Here is a 17674-nt window from a genome sequence, read left to right on the forward strand (position 1 = left end):
AAGCTTTAGAAAGATCTATTCTGCTAGGGCGGATTGCATAGCAAAAATCTGGAAGCAGGGAGGCCAATTAGGTGCTTGTTAAGATCATACAAGTGAGGGGGACATGGGAAGCGAGGCAGGACACTAAGGAGCCTGGTGACCCCGCGGTGGCCGAGGGGCTTAGAAAAGCAAATTGGTGGTTTATGGCCCGGTTTTTGTTGTTGTTGTTTGTTTTAATGAACCAGGATAGAACTAAAAAACATTAGGAGTGTCAATGTAATAAAGATAAACAGGACTTTGTAAAATTTTTATTTCAGTACGTGTGTGTGCACATGCGTACGTACATTGTACTGGGCTGCGAGACAGCATGCATTGGATGTCCGTATCGAAAGCCACAATACTAGAGTCGCTGTCAACCTGGTTTGAGGTCACGGCCCCGCCTAGAATCTTCTGTCGTGGGTGTCTGAGGGGTTTTGCTAACCGCCATTCATCTCGTCCCACCTCTTTTTGGAATAACACCCTGATTCTCTTTTGAGAACTGCCAGGTTTTAAATACTGTCTCCCCGTGGGTGGCTCTCACACATCCAGGGACACCGTTGCAGGCGAGGGAAGGAGGGAATGGGGGGGGTGGCTGGCGGGGAGGGGGGGTGGAGACTTCCTAGATCCTGGGGCGGAGCTGGGATTACGCTGGATGTCTCAAATGGCATCTCAAGGCAGTGGCTGGCACGTGGAGGCACCTGCTCAGTAAATACATGATGGAGGAATGAACTGCTTGGGGTGGGGGCGGGGTATTAATAACGTGCCCTGCCATGCCGGTCCCATGTGACACTTTCTCCTTAGGAGCGGAACTGCAAGCTAAGTAGTGAAACTGAAAGCCATCAAAGTTCAGGCATTCTCAGGGAGGTGCCCCGCTGGTTTTGCTCAACAGGTTCCCACGCCCAAGACCCTCCAGAGCTGCCAGTTTCTTCTCCTTTCCCTCTGATCTCATGGGCGTCCTTGTAACTTTCCAGTAAATTCCACCATGGCATACTGGTGCCAGAGATGTAGTCTGAGGATTGCAACGAGTCTCCAAACTGATACGCCCTCAGTACCCACCAGTTTTGCAGCCATGCTCAGAACCCCGTGAAGCCCTCCTGAGCCCCGGGCAAGGGCAGCGTCAGCCTGGAGTGTCACTCGACTGAGACTTCCGACCTCTGCCTGCAGGACCTGGCTGGTGGACCACGCCAGATCCGGGACGGATGCCAAGCCTTGGAGTCCTAGTAAGAGTAGCTACTCAGAATAAAAGGGACGTCTCCCCACCCCCTGCACCCCGCCAAGTTTTGAAGTCATCCCAGCCCTCTGCTGCCCCCCAGTGGTCACTGTGTGACACTGCCTCTTCCTTTTTGCTGGCAACGCTGCAAGCCTGGGTTTTGCCTAGAAAGCGTGCAGGATGGGAAGAAGAGAAGGAGCTAGCTTCCTTCCTACCCCTCCCCTCCTGCTCCTTCTCTTTCTCGGATGCTCTCTGCTTGTTTTCATAGACTCAAAGAATCTCCCGTGAGATGTTCGGTAATTACAAGGGGAAAAGTAGATCCCTGGTAGACACCATCTAAACCAAGCGATCTAAGTTATACCAGCAATAATGGCACAAATCGTCACCATGTGCCTCGGGATACGCTGAGAAGGACGCACATGACTTCTGTGTAATTCCTGCCCCAAATGCATGACCTGGCCGGGCGAGGTGGCTCACGCCTGTAATACCAGCACTTTGGGAGGCCGAGACAGGAGGATCGCTTGAGGTCAGGAGTTCGAGACCAGCCTCAGCAAGAGCAAGACACCCCCCCCTCAACTTCCTGGGGAGTCACACTTACACGCCTTGTGTCAGGGGTCCCCAACATCACGGGTGAAGTGCCGCTCTTAATTGCACGGGACATCGCGCTGTCAGGAACTTGACCCCGTGGACTAAGAGAGGACAGCAAAGGGTGATGAGCAAAAAAGGCCACCATGATGTCCCCACCTGACTCTGGGCAACACTTGACCTCAGCGTGGGCTCCACGCAGGGCACGTGCTGCACACACGGGCTCCCTGCCTGTGACGGGAAGAGGAGCATTGTATTAGAGCTGTGGAGGCCCTTTTCCCTGGAGCCCAGCTGCAGAAGCCACTGTCCTGTCCTTGGCTGCAGAGGAGGGAAGACCGTGGTCCTCAGAGCTCAGCCTGGGCTTAGGGAGTCCTCTGAGACCTGAACCCTGGGGAGCCAAGGAGGATGTTGGTAGCAGGAGTAGCAATGAGCAGTTTAGAGCAAGTCATTTGAATCCCTCCCATTTCCTGCTTCCAACCCTTGCAATCAGGAAAAAGACCCAACTCCTCGCTGAGGTCCTTCCCTGACCTCCTTTCCTCCACCTCTCCCTTTGGTCACTTTGCTCTAGCCACATGGAGCTCCTCACTGTCCCTCTGGCACACCACGCTGGTTCCTGCCTCAGGACCTTTGCACTTGCTGTTGTGGCTAGAATGCTTCTCCTGCAGATCTACTAAAATGTCACCTCCTCAGAGGGGACTTCCCAACAAACTAACATAAAGTAGCCCCTCTTTCTGTCCTGGTTTCACCATACACTGTTTTGTTGTAGAGCTGTCAGTATCTCCTTAGTCTCCCCATAAAAGGACACAATGTTCCATGAAGGCAGGGTCTGTCTTGTTCATCCTGGGAACCCAGCGTGCAGAATGGTGCCCGACACACGGTAGGTGTTGTGGCTATACACTGCTGCGTAACAAATATCCCCGAAATGCAGTAGCGGCTTCTGTCAGCAACTATCGTTTGTATTTCATGGTTTCTGTGGGTGAGGAATGGGAAGGGCTAGGCTGGGTGGTTGTTTCTCAGAACTCAGGGTCTCTCATCCAGCCATAGTCAGTGGCTGCAGCGGGAAGTTGGGGGTTGGCTGGGCATCCGTTGCTCAGGACGGTGCTGTCAGCCTCCTCACAGCATGACAGCCTCAGAGCCCCTGGGCCACTCGCCTGATGGCCAACAGCTTTCAGAGCAATTGTTCCGGCAAAGCAGGGGCAGGCTGCATTGCTGCTGTATAGCTGCCTTGTAACCCAGCCTTGTAAGTCACGCAGTGCCACCGTCTCTGTTGATGAACAAGCCCACCGCCCACATTCAAGGGAAGGAAACAGAGCCCTCCCCTCTTGTTGGAAAGAGAGTCAAAGAATTTGGGCCCAAATGTTAAAGCCACCATAGTCGATAATCAACAAATATTTGTTTAAATGGTTGGTGACTAAGTTAATTTGTTAGAGGACACCAAATAGAGAAAGCAATGGCCCGAGGGGCTCAGGGCTGGCCGCCATCGACACTAAGAATTGTGAAACCAGTGGAAATTCAGTTGGCTCATTAGGCTGATAGGTTTTGCATCTTTTGGTGTCCCTTTGAAAAGCCACAACTGGATTATATTTAGCAAGTGACGACATGTTGCCGGGAGTTTCCCGAAGTCTGGGATGAATGTGGTGTATGACATGACTTCAGGCGACATGTAGACATGGCATTAAATGACACCAAATCACGCAGATTATAGTCAGCCCGTCTTCAATTCTTTCACTCCTTCTCATCAAGTTAAGTACAAAGTTTCCGTTGAGCGATAATAGGCCTATAATAACCGTCTAATACTTTGCTAATTTCCCTTTACATCAAAGAAAAGGCAAGCTTGGGCTTAGCACCTTGGCAGGCAACAGTAACCACTAAGAATTTAAAGACATTGTTTGGTTTTCATGTTTACTTTTACAACGATCTATCCACAGCATAGTGGTTTCCTATTTTAAGGGGTGATATAAAATATCTATTTAATGTAAACTTCAACCAAAAGAAAAGCATTAAGTTCATTCAAAGTCAGAGGGTTCAGAGAGATGGCAAAGGCTGAGATGACCCACCCACAAGAAGTTTGAACAGAGTGAAACTAACAAGCAGGAACGAGAAGGATGGAGTCCTACACACTGTGGGTGCCCAGGTGGACTGACATTCTAGCTATTTCCAGAGAATTTATTCTTTTTTTTTTAGACAGTCTTGCTCTGTTGCCTGGGCTAGAGTGCTGTGGCGTCAGCCTAGCTCACAGCAACCTCAAACTCCTGGGCTCAAGGGATCCTCTTGCCTCAGCCTCCCAAGTAGCTGGGACTACAGGCATGCGCCACCATGCCCGGCTCATTTTTTGTATATATTTTCAGTTGGCCAATTAATTTCTTTCTATTTTTAGTAGAGACAAGGTCTCGCTCTTGCTCAGGCTGGTTTCGAACTCTTGACCTTGAGCAATCCATCCAACTCGGCCTCTCAGAGTGCTAGGATTACAGGTGTGAGCCACCAAGCCTGGTCTTTCCTTTTTTATTTTGAGACAGAGTCTTGATCTGTTGCCTGGGCTAGAGTGCCATGGCGTCAGCCTAGCACACAGCACCTCAAACTCCTGGACTCAAGTGATCCTCCTGCCTCAGCCTCCCAAGTAGCTGAGACTATAGGCATGTGCCACCATGCCCAGCTAATTTTTTTCTACATATTTTTAGTTATCCGGCTAATTTCTTTCTATTTTTAGTAGAGATGGGGGTCTCACTCTTGCTCAGGCTGGTCTCGAACTCCTGCCTCGGCCTCCCAGAGTGTTAGGATTACAGGCGTGAGCCACCGTGCCTGGCCAATTCCCAGAGAATTTCTAACTCAAGTTCTGTGGCTTATGCCTGGAGCCTGCTGGCAGAATATTGAGTATTGGGGATATACCGAATACTGTTAAACGGTATTCAATATACCCCATCCCCCAATAAACTACATATACACATATGCATACAGTCATACTAAGATATGCATTCCCCTGCAGAGAAGCAGTTGTTAAACATTTGCCATACCCCTCTGGTTGCACAGATAAGTATAGGATAACCATGTAAATATATGTGTCCTAGATTAGGGGTTGGCAAACTTTTTCTGTAAAGACACAAATAGTAAATACTTTTTTTGGCCACACAGTCTCTGTTAAATGGACTCAGTTCTGCTGTTATAGCTCCAAAGCGGCCATGGACAACATATGAGTAAGTGTGACTGTTTTCAAATAAAACTTTATATATGGAGACTGAAATTTAAATTTCATACAATTTTCATGTCAGGAGATACTATTCCTCTTTTGATATTTTTTTCCCCAACCAGTTAAAAAAAAAAAAAAAACACTCTCGGCTCATAGACCAGATTTGGGCCACAGGTTATAGGACTTGCTCCACCGCCTTCTAGAAGGGGCAGAGCTGGGACTCGAACCTAACATCAGGCCTGGAATACAAAGTCCCAAGCAGAGGGATCAACAAGTGCAAAGACCCTGAGGCTGGGGTGAGTTTGCTGGGCTCCAGGGACAGAAAGGCCCCTGTGGCTGAGACGCAAGGAGCCACACGGGGTGAACGAGGCCGCCCGTAAGAGCCAAGAACAGTGGGCTTAGTACTCCTGAATAAGAGGTTTAGAATTTATTCCAAGTTCAGCTTCCCTTTGGGAGCACTGGGGATGGATGGATGTGCCCTTGATATTTATATCTTTAGCTTATAGTTTTAAAAGATTCCTCGTCCTGTAGAGTTTGGAGCCTGGAGCTCAGCAAGAATGAAATGAAGGATGGCAGAGAGGAGGCTGTCCAGTCGTCCAGGAGGGAGATGAGGATAATGTGGCCTAGGGTGGTGACAGGCAGGCTGGTAAGAACAGGGGGATACGGACTATATTTTGGAAGTGAGGCCAAGCCCACATGATTTGCTCAGGGATTCGTCGCAGGGGAGTAGAGAATGACTCCAGGAGGCCCAATATCCTCCTATGAGCCTTGTGAGGTCGATGGTCCCATTTTACAGATGGAGAACCTTGAGGCCCAGGAGGTCCTCTAGCCTCCCATAAGCCTTGAGGTTGATTGATGGTCCCATTTTACAGATGGAGAACCTTGAGGCCCAGGAGGTCCTCTAGCCTCCCATAAGCCTTGAGGTTGATTGATGGTCCCTTTGTACAGATGGAGAACCTTGAGGCCCAGCGCGATGATAGGAGCGTCGTGGGTCTGGCGGTGCCGGGGTTCCCACTGTCGTGGCTCAGAGAGGTCAAGTCCCTCGCGCCGGCTCCCCCGGCCAACACCTGCGACCGAGGCTGCGCCCCTCCTCACACCTGGCCGTGCCACCCCCACCCCCACCCAGGCCAGTGCTCTTCGACCTCTGAGCTTTGCTTCCCCGCCCCCCACGCAGCCACCCCGCGCCCTCCCGCCACCTCCACGCGCGGCCTCAGAAAGGCGTTTGCCAACGGCGCTGGCTCCCGGGGCAGGGAAACTGAGGCATGAGGTGGCAGGCTTCCCGTCTGCGCGTGTGGAAAGCCCCCGCGGCCCCAGGGATCGACCTGGAGGAAGGCCTCGGCTCGATGGCTCACTCTGCCACCGCTGGGGACCCCCGGAAAACAAGTGGGAACGCAGGGGCGTCAAGACCAGGCTCGCTCCGAGCAGCCACACAGAACCCTCACCCGGGCTGCGGCGCCAGCTATGCGCGCGCCGCTACTGCGCACGCGCCCTGCCCGGCCCGGCCCACGCCCCTCGGTCGGCGGGAAAAAGAGGCGGAGGGCGGTTAGTGCGCAGGCGCGTGCTCAGAGCGCGGCCAGGCGGGGAAGGCCATCGAAACCCGACTCCGCGCGGGGCTCAGCGCGCATGCGCAAAGCTGTCCGCCTCGCACGGCGTCGGCTTGTTAGGTGCGCACGCGCGGGAGTTTCTGGCAGAAAGCAGGCGAGCCCGGGCCGGCGCGGGGCCTTGTGGGAGGGCTCAAGGAAGTAAAATGGCGGACCTGGCGAACGAAGGTAGGGGAGGCGCCGTCGGGGGCCAGCTGGCGGCCGGGGAACGGGCGGCGGGGGTCCACGGGCCACAGGCCTGAGGGGGGAGCGCCGCGGAGTGCGGGAGTCCCGTCCGCTCTGGGGTAGCGGCCCAGCGGGACCCGCAGCCGCCCCCCATTGCTTCCCCTCAGGCCAGGCTCACCGGCCCGACCCATCACTCTCGGCAGCCCCGGCCCCTGCCACAGTCCGGCCAGAGGAGCCGGGAGGCCGCTGGGGTCGCAGCCTCGAGGCCCTTCCGCTTCGCGGGTCAGACCCCGGGCTGAAGGGGACGGGAGACGCGGCCTCAGAGCCCGGGCCTCGGATGTAAATAGACCTTGGGGCCTGGTGGTGGGCCCGAGCGCGCCACGCTCCCTCCCCGCCCCCTCGGCCTCGGGGACCGGCTTCTCCTCTTTTCCGGCTCGGCTGCCCATCCCCTAATCCCGTGAGGTCCTCGTCCTCCGCGGGCCGGCCCCACGCCGAGGACGGGAAGCCCAGGCGGTTTTCACCCATTCTCTGCCCAGAACTCAGCCCGTAGTCCTCCCAGATCCTTTGGGGCGCCTTGTCTCCCCTGATTCAGGCCCAGCCACAGCATCTGGGCCGCGGAAAGCTCTAGCTGCTTCCCCCCCCCCTTTTTTTTTTGGCTGCCCGTCCAGAGAGAGACTGGATGATTTCCTTCTCTGTGGAGCGCTGACATCCCACTTGAGCGATTTTTGACAAGGTTACACTTCCAAATCCCCCAGAGGAAGCACCCGCAAGGTTGATGTCAGTCGTGTTGCTATCGCTGTAGCTTCAGGACTTCCGAGGCCTATTTTTAACTCCCTCCTTTTCTCGGTGCACTACTGTAAGCAGGCTCTCCACCTGTCTGGCCCTACCTCCCCATACCATGCCGCCTTTATTGGAGGGTGTCTTGAGGTTTTCCTACCGAATTGCAGTAATGAATGAATGATGATAGTAAGTGCTCAGCCTTGTAGGGCATTTGGGATGACCCCAGGTGCCTTTCAACATCTTGATGTACTGTTATCTCGAGTAATACTCCTCACAAAAGCTCTATGAGGCACAGATACTGTTAGCCCCATTCTCTTGGTGAGGAAACTGAGTTAGAGTGGGTAAGTTATTTACCCAAGGCAGGACACGCAGCTTGTAAAGAATAGAGATGTGAATCAAGGTGATCTGGCTTGAGAGCCCCCCCCCATTCTTGGCTATTTTAAGCTGCACCTTTTAGAAGGTAAAAGAGCCCATGCCAGGTTGAGGCATTCCACCCCATGAGGTCCATTCAAAGGCAGGAAAGGGACTATATAAAGGGGAATCAACGTGACATACTTGATATATTTACATCTGGAGCCCATATAGTTTCTTGAACTCAGGGCTCATATGTGCAACATCGTATTTAACATCTCCATGTGGATGTTTCAGACACATCTAACAGCACATCCAAAACAAAATTCTTATCCTCTTCCCCTCCCCCCCTCCATCCCCCACCAAAACCTGCACATCTCAGTCTTTCTCCCACTGTGGTAAACGGCAAGTCCATTCTTTGACTTGCTCAGGCCCAAGACCTTGAAGTCACCCCAGACTCCCCTCTGTCTCTCATACCCCACAGTAAATTCTGCCAGTTCTACCCTAACAGTGTTTCCAGAGTGTGACCACTTCTCTCCACCACTTGGACCTCCCCTTTCCACCCCCCTTACCCATCTGAAAATTTCTCAACCCAGAAGCCAGAGTGGACCCCCGACTCCCCCCTGTCCTGTCTCACTGCTCCCTCACTAGCTCTGCTCTAACCCCCCTTGGCACTCTCTTGTGGTCCACACACTTCCTCCTCTTAGCCTTTTTTCTGCTGGTTCTTCTGACTAAAACCATTTTCCCCCAGATAATAATTCGCTCCTTCTTACTTATATGTTATTTTATTACTGAGAACTTCTCTGGCCACCATCTTAAGTGATACCCACGTTCCTTATTCCCTTTACCCCACTTGTCACTATCCAAGCACACTAGATTTCACTTGTTGGTTTGACTGCCCCTCCACTAGAATATAAGCTCCATAAGGGCAGGCGTGCCTGGCACAGAGTAGAAATCCAAGAAACTCTAGCTGAATGAATGAGTTCATCAGTGAGGACCCTGTTGTGAGAGACACATTGAGCACACAGGGGAAATTATGCATTGCTGTTTTCTAGGGGGCACTGTTTCTAGCATATGCTGGGCACATGAGCTGTCCATTGTAAATGGCATAGTTGAACCAAAAAGTGTCAGAGAAATGGAGTGTTTGGTACTTCAAATTTTTCCCTAATAAGTGCCTCCCTCACCTAGCATTTTGCCTCTGACGATCTTAATGGATAACTTTGTGCCTCAGATATCCCCGCCATCCTCTAATCAGTGGCTGTGTGTTTCTTGAAGACTCCCATTTCTGGTTTGGCTTTCATTCTGCTAGAGTGTTTAATGTCTTACTCACTATGTAAAGGGGGACTTCTTTGCCTATGCATTTTGAAGCTTTAGGGACTGCTGCATAGACATGTTTTTTCTCTTGCTGTGTAAACTCCAGTCAAATGCCCTCTTGGCTTCTGCTTTTCCAGGCTAGGATCCTAAGTTGCACCATCCTCACAGCTCCTCCATTCACTGTCTGTCTTCTCTGGGCCAGTCCCACCTCTGTCAGTCTGAGCAGTGGCCGTCCTGATACCATCTGGCTGGGCATCAGTATCACATGGGGAGCTTTCTGAAAACCACAGATACTCAGTCCCCACACCTTGCGGATTCTGTGAGGTGTTGCTTGGGTCCTGGGCGTCTGAACAGTTAGCAGCACAGACAGCTCTGGCATGCAGCCGGAGTTGAGGCCCACTGGTTTGAGTAGTACAGGTTAGGTGTGCCGTGCTCACGCACAAGGACATGTTTTCAGTTGTGTATCCAGTACAGCATCCTGTTGCCATGGTGATCCACTCGTGGATGGTGACATCAACTCCCACGGCCCTTTCGTGGTAGTCCGTGTCTGTTAAAGTCCAGTTGGACCTCTCTCCTGGGAAAGTGTGTGTGCATGTCTTACGCTGTCCAGGGATAGTCTCCCCTGCTTGGCATTTCGCTGTTCATACCTCCCCAGCTCATTAATCATCCTGTCTCTGGAGTTGTTTTGCTTTATAGACGGACATCATGATTTGAAGGCAGAGTTTGTCCCTGGGAAAGATAAAGAAGAATGGGGAGAAGGTATGCAAAGAATATTTGAACTATAGGACATCTTGGAGTCTAGATCCCAGCGTTAGAAGATATCATATAAATTCCTTTCTGGCCTGTGGACATACATGTTGGAAACTCAGGAAACGGTAGGAAGTAGGTTCTCAGCTTTGAGACAGTTGACGTTTTGAGCTGGATAATTCCGTGTCCTGTGCATTGTAAGATGTTTGGCAAAGAAAGCATCTGAATAGTGCAGGTGGCCATGCCCCACTCGGAGATGACCCTGGACTGAGCCCGTGATGGCAGACCACCAGGCGCTGGGCTTTCCATCCTCCTGAGTTCAGTCCTGCCTGTCCTTGAGTGATCACCCAGCCCAAGGTTTCTCGAGCTCAGCACTGTAGACCTTGGGGACCAGATAATTCTCTGCAATGGGGGACTGCCCTGCATTGTAGGGATTTGATCAGTCTCCCTGGCCTCTAAGACCCACTAGATACCAATGATACCACCTTTCTACCCCCACCCTCCAGTCATGACAACTGAAATGTCTCCAGACATTGCCAATACCCCCTGGGGGCAAAATTGTCTCCAATTGAGAACCACTAATCTATGAGCCTGACCGAGTGTGAGTAGAGAGATTTTCAAGGGTAGTTTGACTTTTCAGTTTGGACCTTACTTGTTGACTTAAAACCTAAACCAAGACGATGAGATGCAACTGAATTTTTATTGATTAGCTAGAACTTAGTTGGACTCCTCATTTCACACGATTCTCACCGCCCCCTTCCCCTGCCCTAAACTTTAGGATAAGGGAGAAATAGCTGTTTGAACATTCTCATGAATTTATGATGAGAATTAACCCTGGGATTTGTCCTGAGGTCGGAATGTATCTTTCCCCTTGCGTGTGCCTCCTGTGTCTGTGGCAGGGGGAGCCTGAGGGGTGACGTGATGACTCAGAGGCTGCGGAGTCTCTATACACTTTGAAAAAGTTTAAGTTTTGCCCAGGATGCTGTGTAGACACAGAAGGGCTTACAGTTCTGCAGAGCATTTCAACCAAGTCTTCAGCCTGCCCCAGTTAGCTGGGAAATGGAATCTTCCCTGCACTCGTGTTGCCCTTGTGCATTGCCTGGGTGTTAGGGTCTGTCGGGATCTGGTGTGTGCTACTACTCTGAGGTCGTTGGAGTGAGTGGAGGCCACTGGAATTGGGTGAGGGTAGAGTAGGTGAGCTGAGACTGGCATTTGGGGGAAGCACAGTATTGGGGGGTGAGGAAGGGGGCATTTTAGGTAAGGGTTGAATTCCAGCCTCGTAAGTGAGTTCAGACTTATTCTATAGAGAGACTAGGCTGGGGTGTAGTGGGAGATGGGGGCATTTAGGGAGGGGTGGGGTGCCCTTTGGGGATCTGAGAGGAGAGCACCATTTATGAAAACAGCAAGAGACAGGCCAGACCCGCAGAGATGGCTGGTACTGGCTTGGCCGGGCCTTGGTAGCTCTCCATGGTACTTTGAAGCAATCACAAAGCACAGGGATTTGTGGGCTATCGATATCTATTTGGGGCCTAGTGGTGGTGGCAGGGCAGCAAGGTTTCTTTCTTTTGTATTAGGAGGAGTTGTGGTCCAGGTGAAGTACTGTGTGACTCCATAGAGAAGGATAGGGCATGGGACCTCAGGGTAAACCCCCCGTCCCCCGCCCCCCAGCATGTCTGCAGGGTAGTCTTGTCACTTAATGCTTGGCATAGCACTCACTGTGACTCTCAACACCCATTGCACTTCACCCTTATTTAAGGAGGTTGATGAGGAAAATAAAAGCCACTGCTGCACCATTGGAGATGGTTCCAGGAGTTCTAGGGTGTTGTAGTTTTTCAAAGCTCCGCAGATGTTTTAAGACTTGAAGCCAGAGTTGAAAACCACAGGCAGAAGTCACAAACTTGCTTGAGGTGCAGGCAGCCATTAATTTTGCCCATTTAGGTTTTTGTTTGTTTTTAGTTAGGAGCCAACACTTTAAAATTCTGAGATTTCAAGGATGGGGGGCAAATCCAGATTTCTGATTTCTCTTGGAAAACAGGCTAACCACCCTTGGCCTGCGTACTCTTGCCCAGTAATGATTCCCCTGGGCTGAGGGGCAGCTGCCGTCCTTGAGATAGACCATGCACCCTCCCGGACACCGCTGTCTCCAATGTGTTGCTTGGGGCCCAGCCCACTTCCTTTTCTCCTGGGGCTTGTCTGACCTTGGTTGGCATTTGGGTTTCAGTCCTGTCGTTCCGTCTCTCAGACTCGGCAGTCTCTGCACTCAGTGCTCTTTAGCGTAGTGCCTCAGCGCAGAACGCCTCGTGGTCTGTGGTTAGTTCAGAATTCAGTGTCCTTGGAATGCTAGTACTCAGAGTAGCACATGGCAGCAGTTCTCAAAGATGGTCCAGGACCTCTAGGACTCCCCAAGACCTTTTCAAGGGGACTACAAGTTCAACACTGTTCTTATAATACTATAGGGACAGTATTTGCCTTTTTTATTCTCATTCTTTCATTAATGGAGAGTGGAGTTTTTTTTTTTATAGACATTGTCTGATGTGTGATCTAGCAATAAGTGAACTACAGAAGCAGGTGAGAGTTCAAGCCGGGTATGGTGTTGCACACACCTGTAGTCCCAGCTACCAAGGTGGCCGAGGCTGAAGGATCTCTTGTGCCAGGAGTTCAAGGCCAACTTGGGCAACATGGCAGCCAGCAACTCCATCTCTTAAAAAAAAGAGAGAAAGGAAAAAGAAAATTCGGCTATATTCTCTTAAGCCAGACATTAAAGAGATTTGTCAAAATGTCAAATAATGCCCTCTTCTAATATTTTTGTTTTGGAAAAGTTGTTTTTCATAAAAATATGTTATTTAGGTAAACCTTCCCTGAGTTTATTATTATCTTAAATAAATTAATAAATACTTTGACATTTTCTTAGGTTTGATTTCTAGTATAGTAGGCATCAGTAGCTGTAACCCACATTTATAAAAGCTCTTGGGGACCCTTGGTCAGTGACAAGCGTGAAGGGGGCCTAAGAGCGAGAAGTTTGAGAACCATTGACGAGTGCTAGCAGAGCCCCAGCGTACAGGACCCGCGTGGGCCTGTGGCGGTTGTGGGTTGCGGGTGTCTCCATTGCCTCTCCAGCCCTGGGGGGATTGCGAGCCAGAGCTAGCACCGGCTGCAGTTGACGCCTGCGGCACAGTTGGAAGCACCTGGATTGCCTGTCCTTGGTTCACATCCTGCCTCTGCCACTTTCTTGCCCAGAACCTTGGGCATGTTGTTTGTCCTAAGTCCCTGTATCTGTAAAATGGTAAATAAGCAAGTCTGAGGGTCATCTGTGACAGAAGAGTGTGTCAGGTAATTGACCCACCGGCATGTGGGGCCAGCTGTCGGGTACTGCTAGCTGTGGTTCTGATTAGATGCCTGGGCGTAGTCATAGCAGGGTTTCTCCACCTCGGTATTATCGATACTGGGGCTCGTGGGGAATCGTGGGCGTTGTAGGATGTTTAGCAGCATCTGTGGCCTCCCCCACATGATGCCCGTGGCACCCAGCCAACCCACCCCTTCCCAGTCATGACAAGGAAAAATGTCTCCAGACGTTGCTCAGCGTCCTCTTAGGGGCAGAATCACCCCCAGTTGAGAACCACTGGGTTAAGGGATTTTTGTCAACACCCATGAGACTTGGTGTTCCATGATACCTGACCTGCTGAAGTTCTAGGATGCTACACACATTTAAATCTACAAATTTGCTCACGCCTGTGATCCTAGCACTCTGGGAGACCAAGGATGGAGGATCACTTGAGGTCAGGAGTTCCAGACCAGCCTGCGCGCAACATAGTGAGCCCCCGTCTCTGCAAAAAAGAAAAGAAAAATTTTCTAGGTTCGGTGGCACGTGCCTTGTAGTCACAGATACTCAGGAGACGGAGGCAGGATGCTCTCTGGAGCCCAGGAGTGTGAGGTTTCAGTGAGCTATGATGCAAAGCTGTGACTGCAAAGTCCACACACCGAGTGAGGAGGAGAGAAGAGGTGAATCACTGAAGCTGGTTTTTACCATCTGATCCATGGGGAGTTTATTTTGGTGTATAATATGAGTTAAGGATCTAACTTAGTTTTTTTCCCAAGTAATTAATGCAAGGTTTCTTAACCTCAGCACTGTTGACATTTGGGGTCAGATCATTCTTGGTGGAGGCGATTGTCCTGTGCATCATGGGATGTTGGTCAGGATCCTGGTCTGCATCCGCTAGATGCTGGGAGCAATGCCCCTCTCCCCCATCATGACAACCAAAAATGTCTCCAGGCATTGGCCCATGTTTCCTTTGGGGCAAATTACTCTTGGGTGAGGCCCACTGGGTTACAGGATTAAATAAAACTATCCAGGAATAAATTATTTTCCATTTAGAGCTTGGGGCTCATCCTCCCAACCTTCTTTTTCTCTCATGGCCTTTGGCAGCTAAGTGCTCATTATGGACTTCATTTCCCAGGACCAGTATTTTCCTTGACCTTCAGCAGCGTCTCAGGTCCAAGGTGAGGACCTGGCAGAATATCAGCTGGGAATGACCTTCAGAGACGCTTCAGGTCCAGGCTGCTCCATTTCACGGGGGCTGAAGCCCAAGGCCATGTAAGCAGAGGCTGGCTGGGACCAGCGTGCCTGTCTGCAGCCACTGAGTCTGGGAGCCCATACTCGTCCTTTCCAGTGTGTCAAGAGCATCCGGTTCGTGGGCACTTGTCCTTCTGAGAACTGACCCACGTAGGGCACTGCATTCACTCTTGCTATTTATGGTGTTCAGAGAGAAGTAGGAAGTCATAGAGACAGTGGTAGTTACTCCACACACGTTTAGAATGCAGGCTTTGCATTTCGCAGTAAGTTTAAAATGCCTTTGCTAAATTAAACTCCCCCAGGTTTGCCACACAGACTTTTGGGAACTTGTTTACCCAGAATAAATCCCCCCTTGCATCTGCTAGAGCAGAGCGTGAGTGTGAGCGGGTGAGGGTGAGAAAACGGCTACCCTTTGCTCAGAAGTGAAAGGATGTGTTTGCAGCATCAACTGTGGTGGCTGCTGGGTCCCAAGAGTCCAGGGCCCGCGTCTGAGCCTTTACGCTGGATAAACCCAGACTCCTCTGCACGGCCTCCAGGCCCTACCCTGCTCTCCCCAACCTCCTCCCTGTTACATGGGCCTCCGGGCTCTGTCTGTCCTTAGGCCCTTTGTACTTGGGGGGGCTGTCTTCACCTGGGGACCCCCCTGCCTTTACCTGACTCGTCCCTTCTCGTCGTCAGGTCTCAGGTCTCGGCTTCAGAGAAGCCATCCCCAGCTGCTCACCCTGCCACCATCCTGCTTTTCTCTCTAGAGCACCTGTCTCCACAATTGTCCAGTTGTCTGCACACAGCCAGCTGTTTGTTTTCTCTCTTCTCCCACTAGGGAGCTGTGGCCTTATCTGCCTTCCCATCCCTGTCTCCCCGTGCGGGGCTCAGTGCCTGGCACAGAACAGGGTCTCAGCAAATCCTGCTGAGGAGGGCAAGCACTCGCCGCAGTGCCGCCTTCGGCCTCAGAAGGGCTTGGTTCTGAGCAGCTGAGCGCTTGCGTTCAGCATCCTGGGTGTCCAGGCAGCTCTTGGATCTGATGGTTCCACTCCTTGGAAGGGGCCAAACTGTAAGGCATTCACCAGTCAGTGTTGGGGGCCTGGCCGCTGGCCTTGCATCCAGGGCCCTCGATTTAAGGTGGCTTCAGTGTGTTTGCGGTCCTCTGAGTGTGATACCGATACCCGTGCCAGCGTGGAATGTGTGGCACGTGCCAGCCATGTCCCCGTGTGCTGTGTGTGCACCATTTCATGTGATCTTTCCTGAGGCTGCTGGGCTGAAGCACCGTGCCAAAGGAGGACTGCGTGCAGGGAGCCGAGTTCCTTCGCTCGCCCAGGATCCCGACCGCGAGTGGCTGAGGCAGGTTTGAACACACACAAAGACCCGGCCCACACTCCCCAGCGTCATCAGTCTTGCTCTGCTGCCTCAGCAGGAGTCTGTAGCTCGTGGATTTCCTTCCCACCACCTTCCCTTTAGACAGGATTTCCTTACTCTCTACTGGAACTTTCTCCCAAGCTTCAGCCACTTTCGAGGCACCTCAGCTGTTCTGGTGTCTCGCCACCTAGTGGCAGAACAGAAAAGTGCCACCAAAGCTGGATCACTGAATTTCTCCCACCAGTTTTGGGCAGCGTTGCTGACTCTGTGTGATTAAGTTTATGGGTTTTCTATCGGATTCAAGGCACAAAGGTGCCTCCAGTGCAAGTTCTGCTGCCAGGGGCTTCAGTGAGTGTAGAAATAGAGAAGGCAGGTGTGGTTCAGCTCTCATGGTGGTTGGTCCAGCAGGACGTGAGGATGTCGTGGGGCTGTGGCTGTGGTCAATGAGACAAGGTCTGTAAATCGCCTCCCTCGTGTCTAGTAAAGGCCATTCAACTAGTGCTCGGAGCTCCTGCTGTTGTGGGAAGCATAGGTGTCTGGCAGTAAGAGTAGAGTCTTGGAGACTGGCTTGGATTTCAGTAGGCAGAGGAAACGGCAAGGTGAAGAGTGTTCCAGAAAGAAGTGTAGGAAGTGTGCAATGTCATCTCTAAACACTACGCCCCCGTAATCTCCATGTGCACGGTTGAGAGTTGCCAGAGGAGAAATATATTTGAGTACGCAGGAAAGAGTTGGGTTACCCCGGGCCACCACCCTGCATTAGCTGGGCGGGTGCCCCCTGAGCTTGCTGTGCACCGAGAGTCAGGCATCGCCTAGCAACGGCGTGTGTGAGATGAGCTGCATTCTTCACCAAAGAACTAGTCAGGGGCCAGAGCTGACACATCAGTGACGGATCTACCTTTCTGTCGCAGCACAGAACTGTTTATAATAATTCCTGAAAAAATAAATAACTTGAAGGATTGAGATAGTGTTGCCGGATTAAAGCAGTTGCCACGTATTAATGGACTGTCAGTTGTGTTGGCAAGATGCTTTCCATATTTTTTTCACAGATAAGAAGATTAAGACATATGAGCCCAGGATTAAAGCTAATTTTACACGAGTACCTCGCTGACAGTTTGGTCAAGAATTCTAAGTGGCTTTCCAGATGGGGGCAGTTTCCTGGCAGGTGTTGGACTCATCATTCAGGAGGGGAATAAACAGAAAAGGACAAGATATTCCAGATTCTCTTCTGTGTGTGTTTTCCTGGGGCTGCATTGTTTCTTCTGTTTATTGTAGGTTTAGCAGGAGATCCTCCAAGACAGAGGCTGGAGGCAGCCGTGGGGAGAGGCTGCCACTACTTATTGTGGGGCAGACTGCCTTTGGTACTATTTCTGTTACTGTCTCCGCAGCAGTGAAGAAAGTTCATGTGGAAGGGGGGAGAGAGAGAGAGTGGGTGTATGTGTGTGTGTGTGTGTGTTCAGCTTAGATTCTGAACACGTTAGGCAAAGCATTCCATGGTGAGACATTTGACAGACAAAGACAGAACACAACCTGTTTCACCACCGAGTGTGCACCTTGGAATGCGTCTTTGATTCTTTTCTTGACAGTCGTAAAGGATTTCAGTCTCTGCCAGAGCCTGCCGTTGGAGCAACTGCGCACGGTATTCTTGAGCTGGGCGTCACGTGACCTGTGAGAGGCCTCACACTGACCCCAGAGCTTGTTGTGAGGCCGCTAGTTTAGTTTGTGCTTTTCCAGAATGTTAACTGGGAGCCGCTTAATTCCTGATGGTGGTGTGGTACTCAGGAGCACGGGCTTCTGAG

The 17674-nt window shown here is 51.4% G+C and overlaps 1 protein-coding gene across 6 annotated transcripts in view; it reads left to right on the plus strand.

Moving 5' to 3' along the window:
• Nucleotides 1-6658: 6658 nt before the first annotated feature.
• Nucleotides 6659-17674, plus strand: part of RANBP3 (RAN binding protein 3) — a 55001-nt gene continuing 43985 nt past the window's right edge. For 4 of the 6 annotated variants that reach the window (XM_012761643.2, XM_012761644.2, XM_012761645.3 and 1 more), the window contains exon 1: nucleotides 6659-6766. In XM_012761643.2, the coding sequence (XP_012617097.1) occupies nucleotides 6745-6766 (22 nt within the window). In that variant the 5' untranslated portion in view covers nucleotides 6659-6744. The remainder of the gene's footprint in view (nucleotides 6767-17674) is intronic. The other 2 variants (XM_012761651.3, XM_012761653.3) reach the window with 1 other exon arrangement.

The sequence above is a fragment of the Microcebus murinus genome, chromosome 27 (assembly GCF_040939455.1).
Source record: "Microcebus murinus isolate Inina chromosome 27, M.murinus_Inina_mat1.0, whole genome shotgun sequence".
In the NCBI taxonomy this organism is placed as follows: Eukaryota; Metazoa; Chordata; class Mammalia; order Primates; family Cheirogaleidae; genus Microcebus; species Microcebus murinus.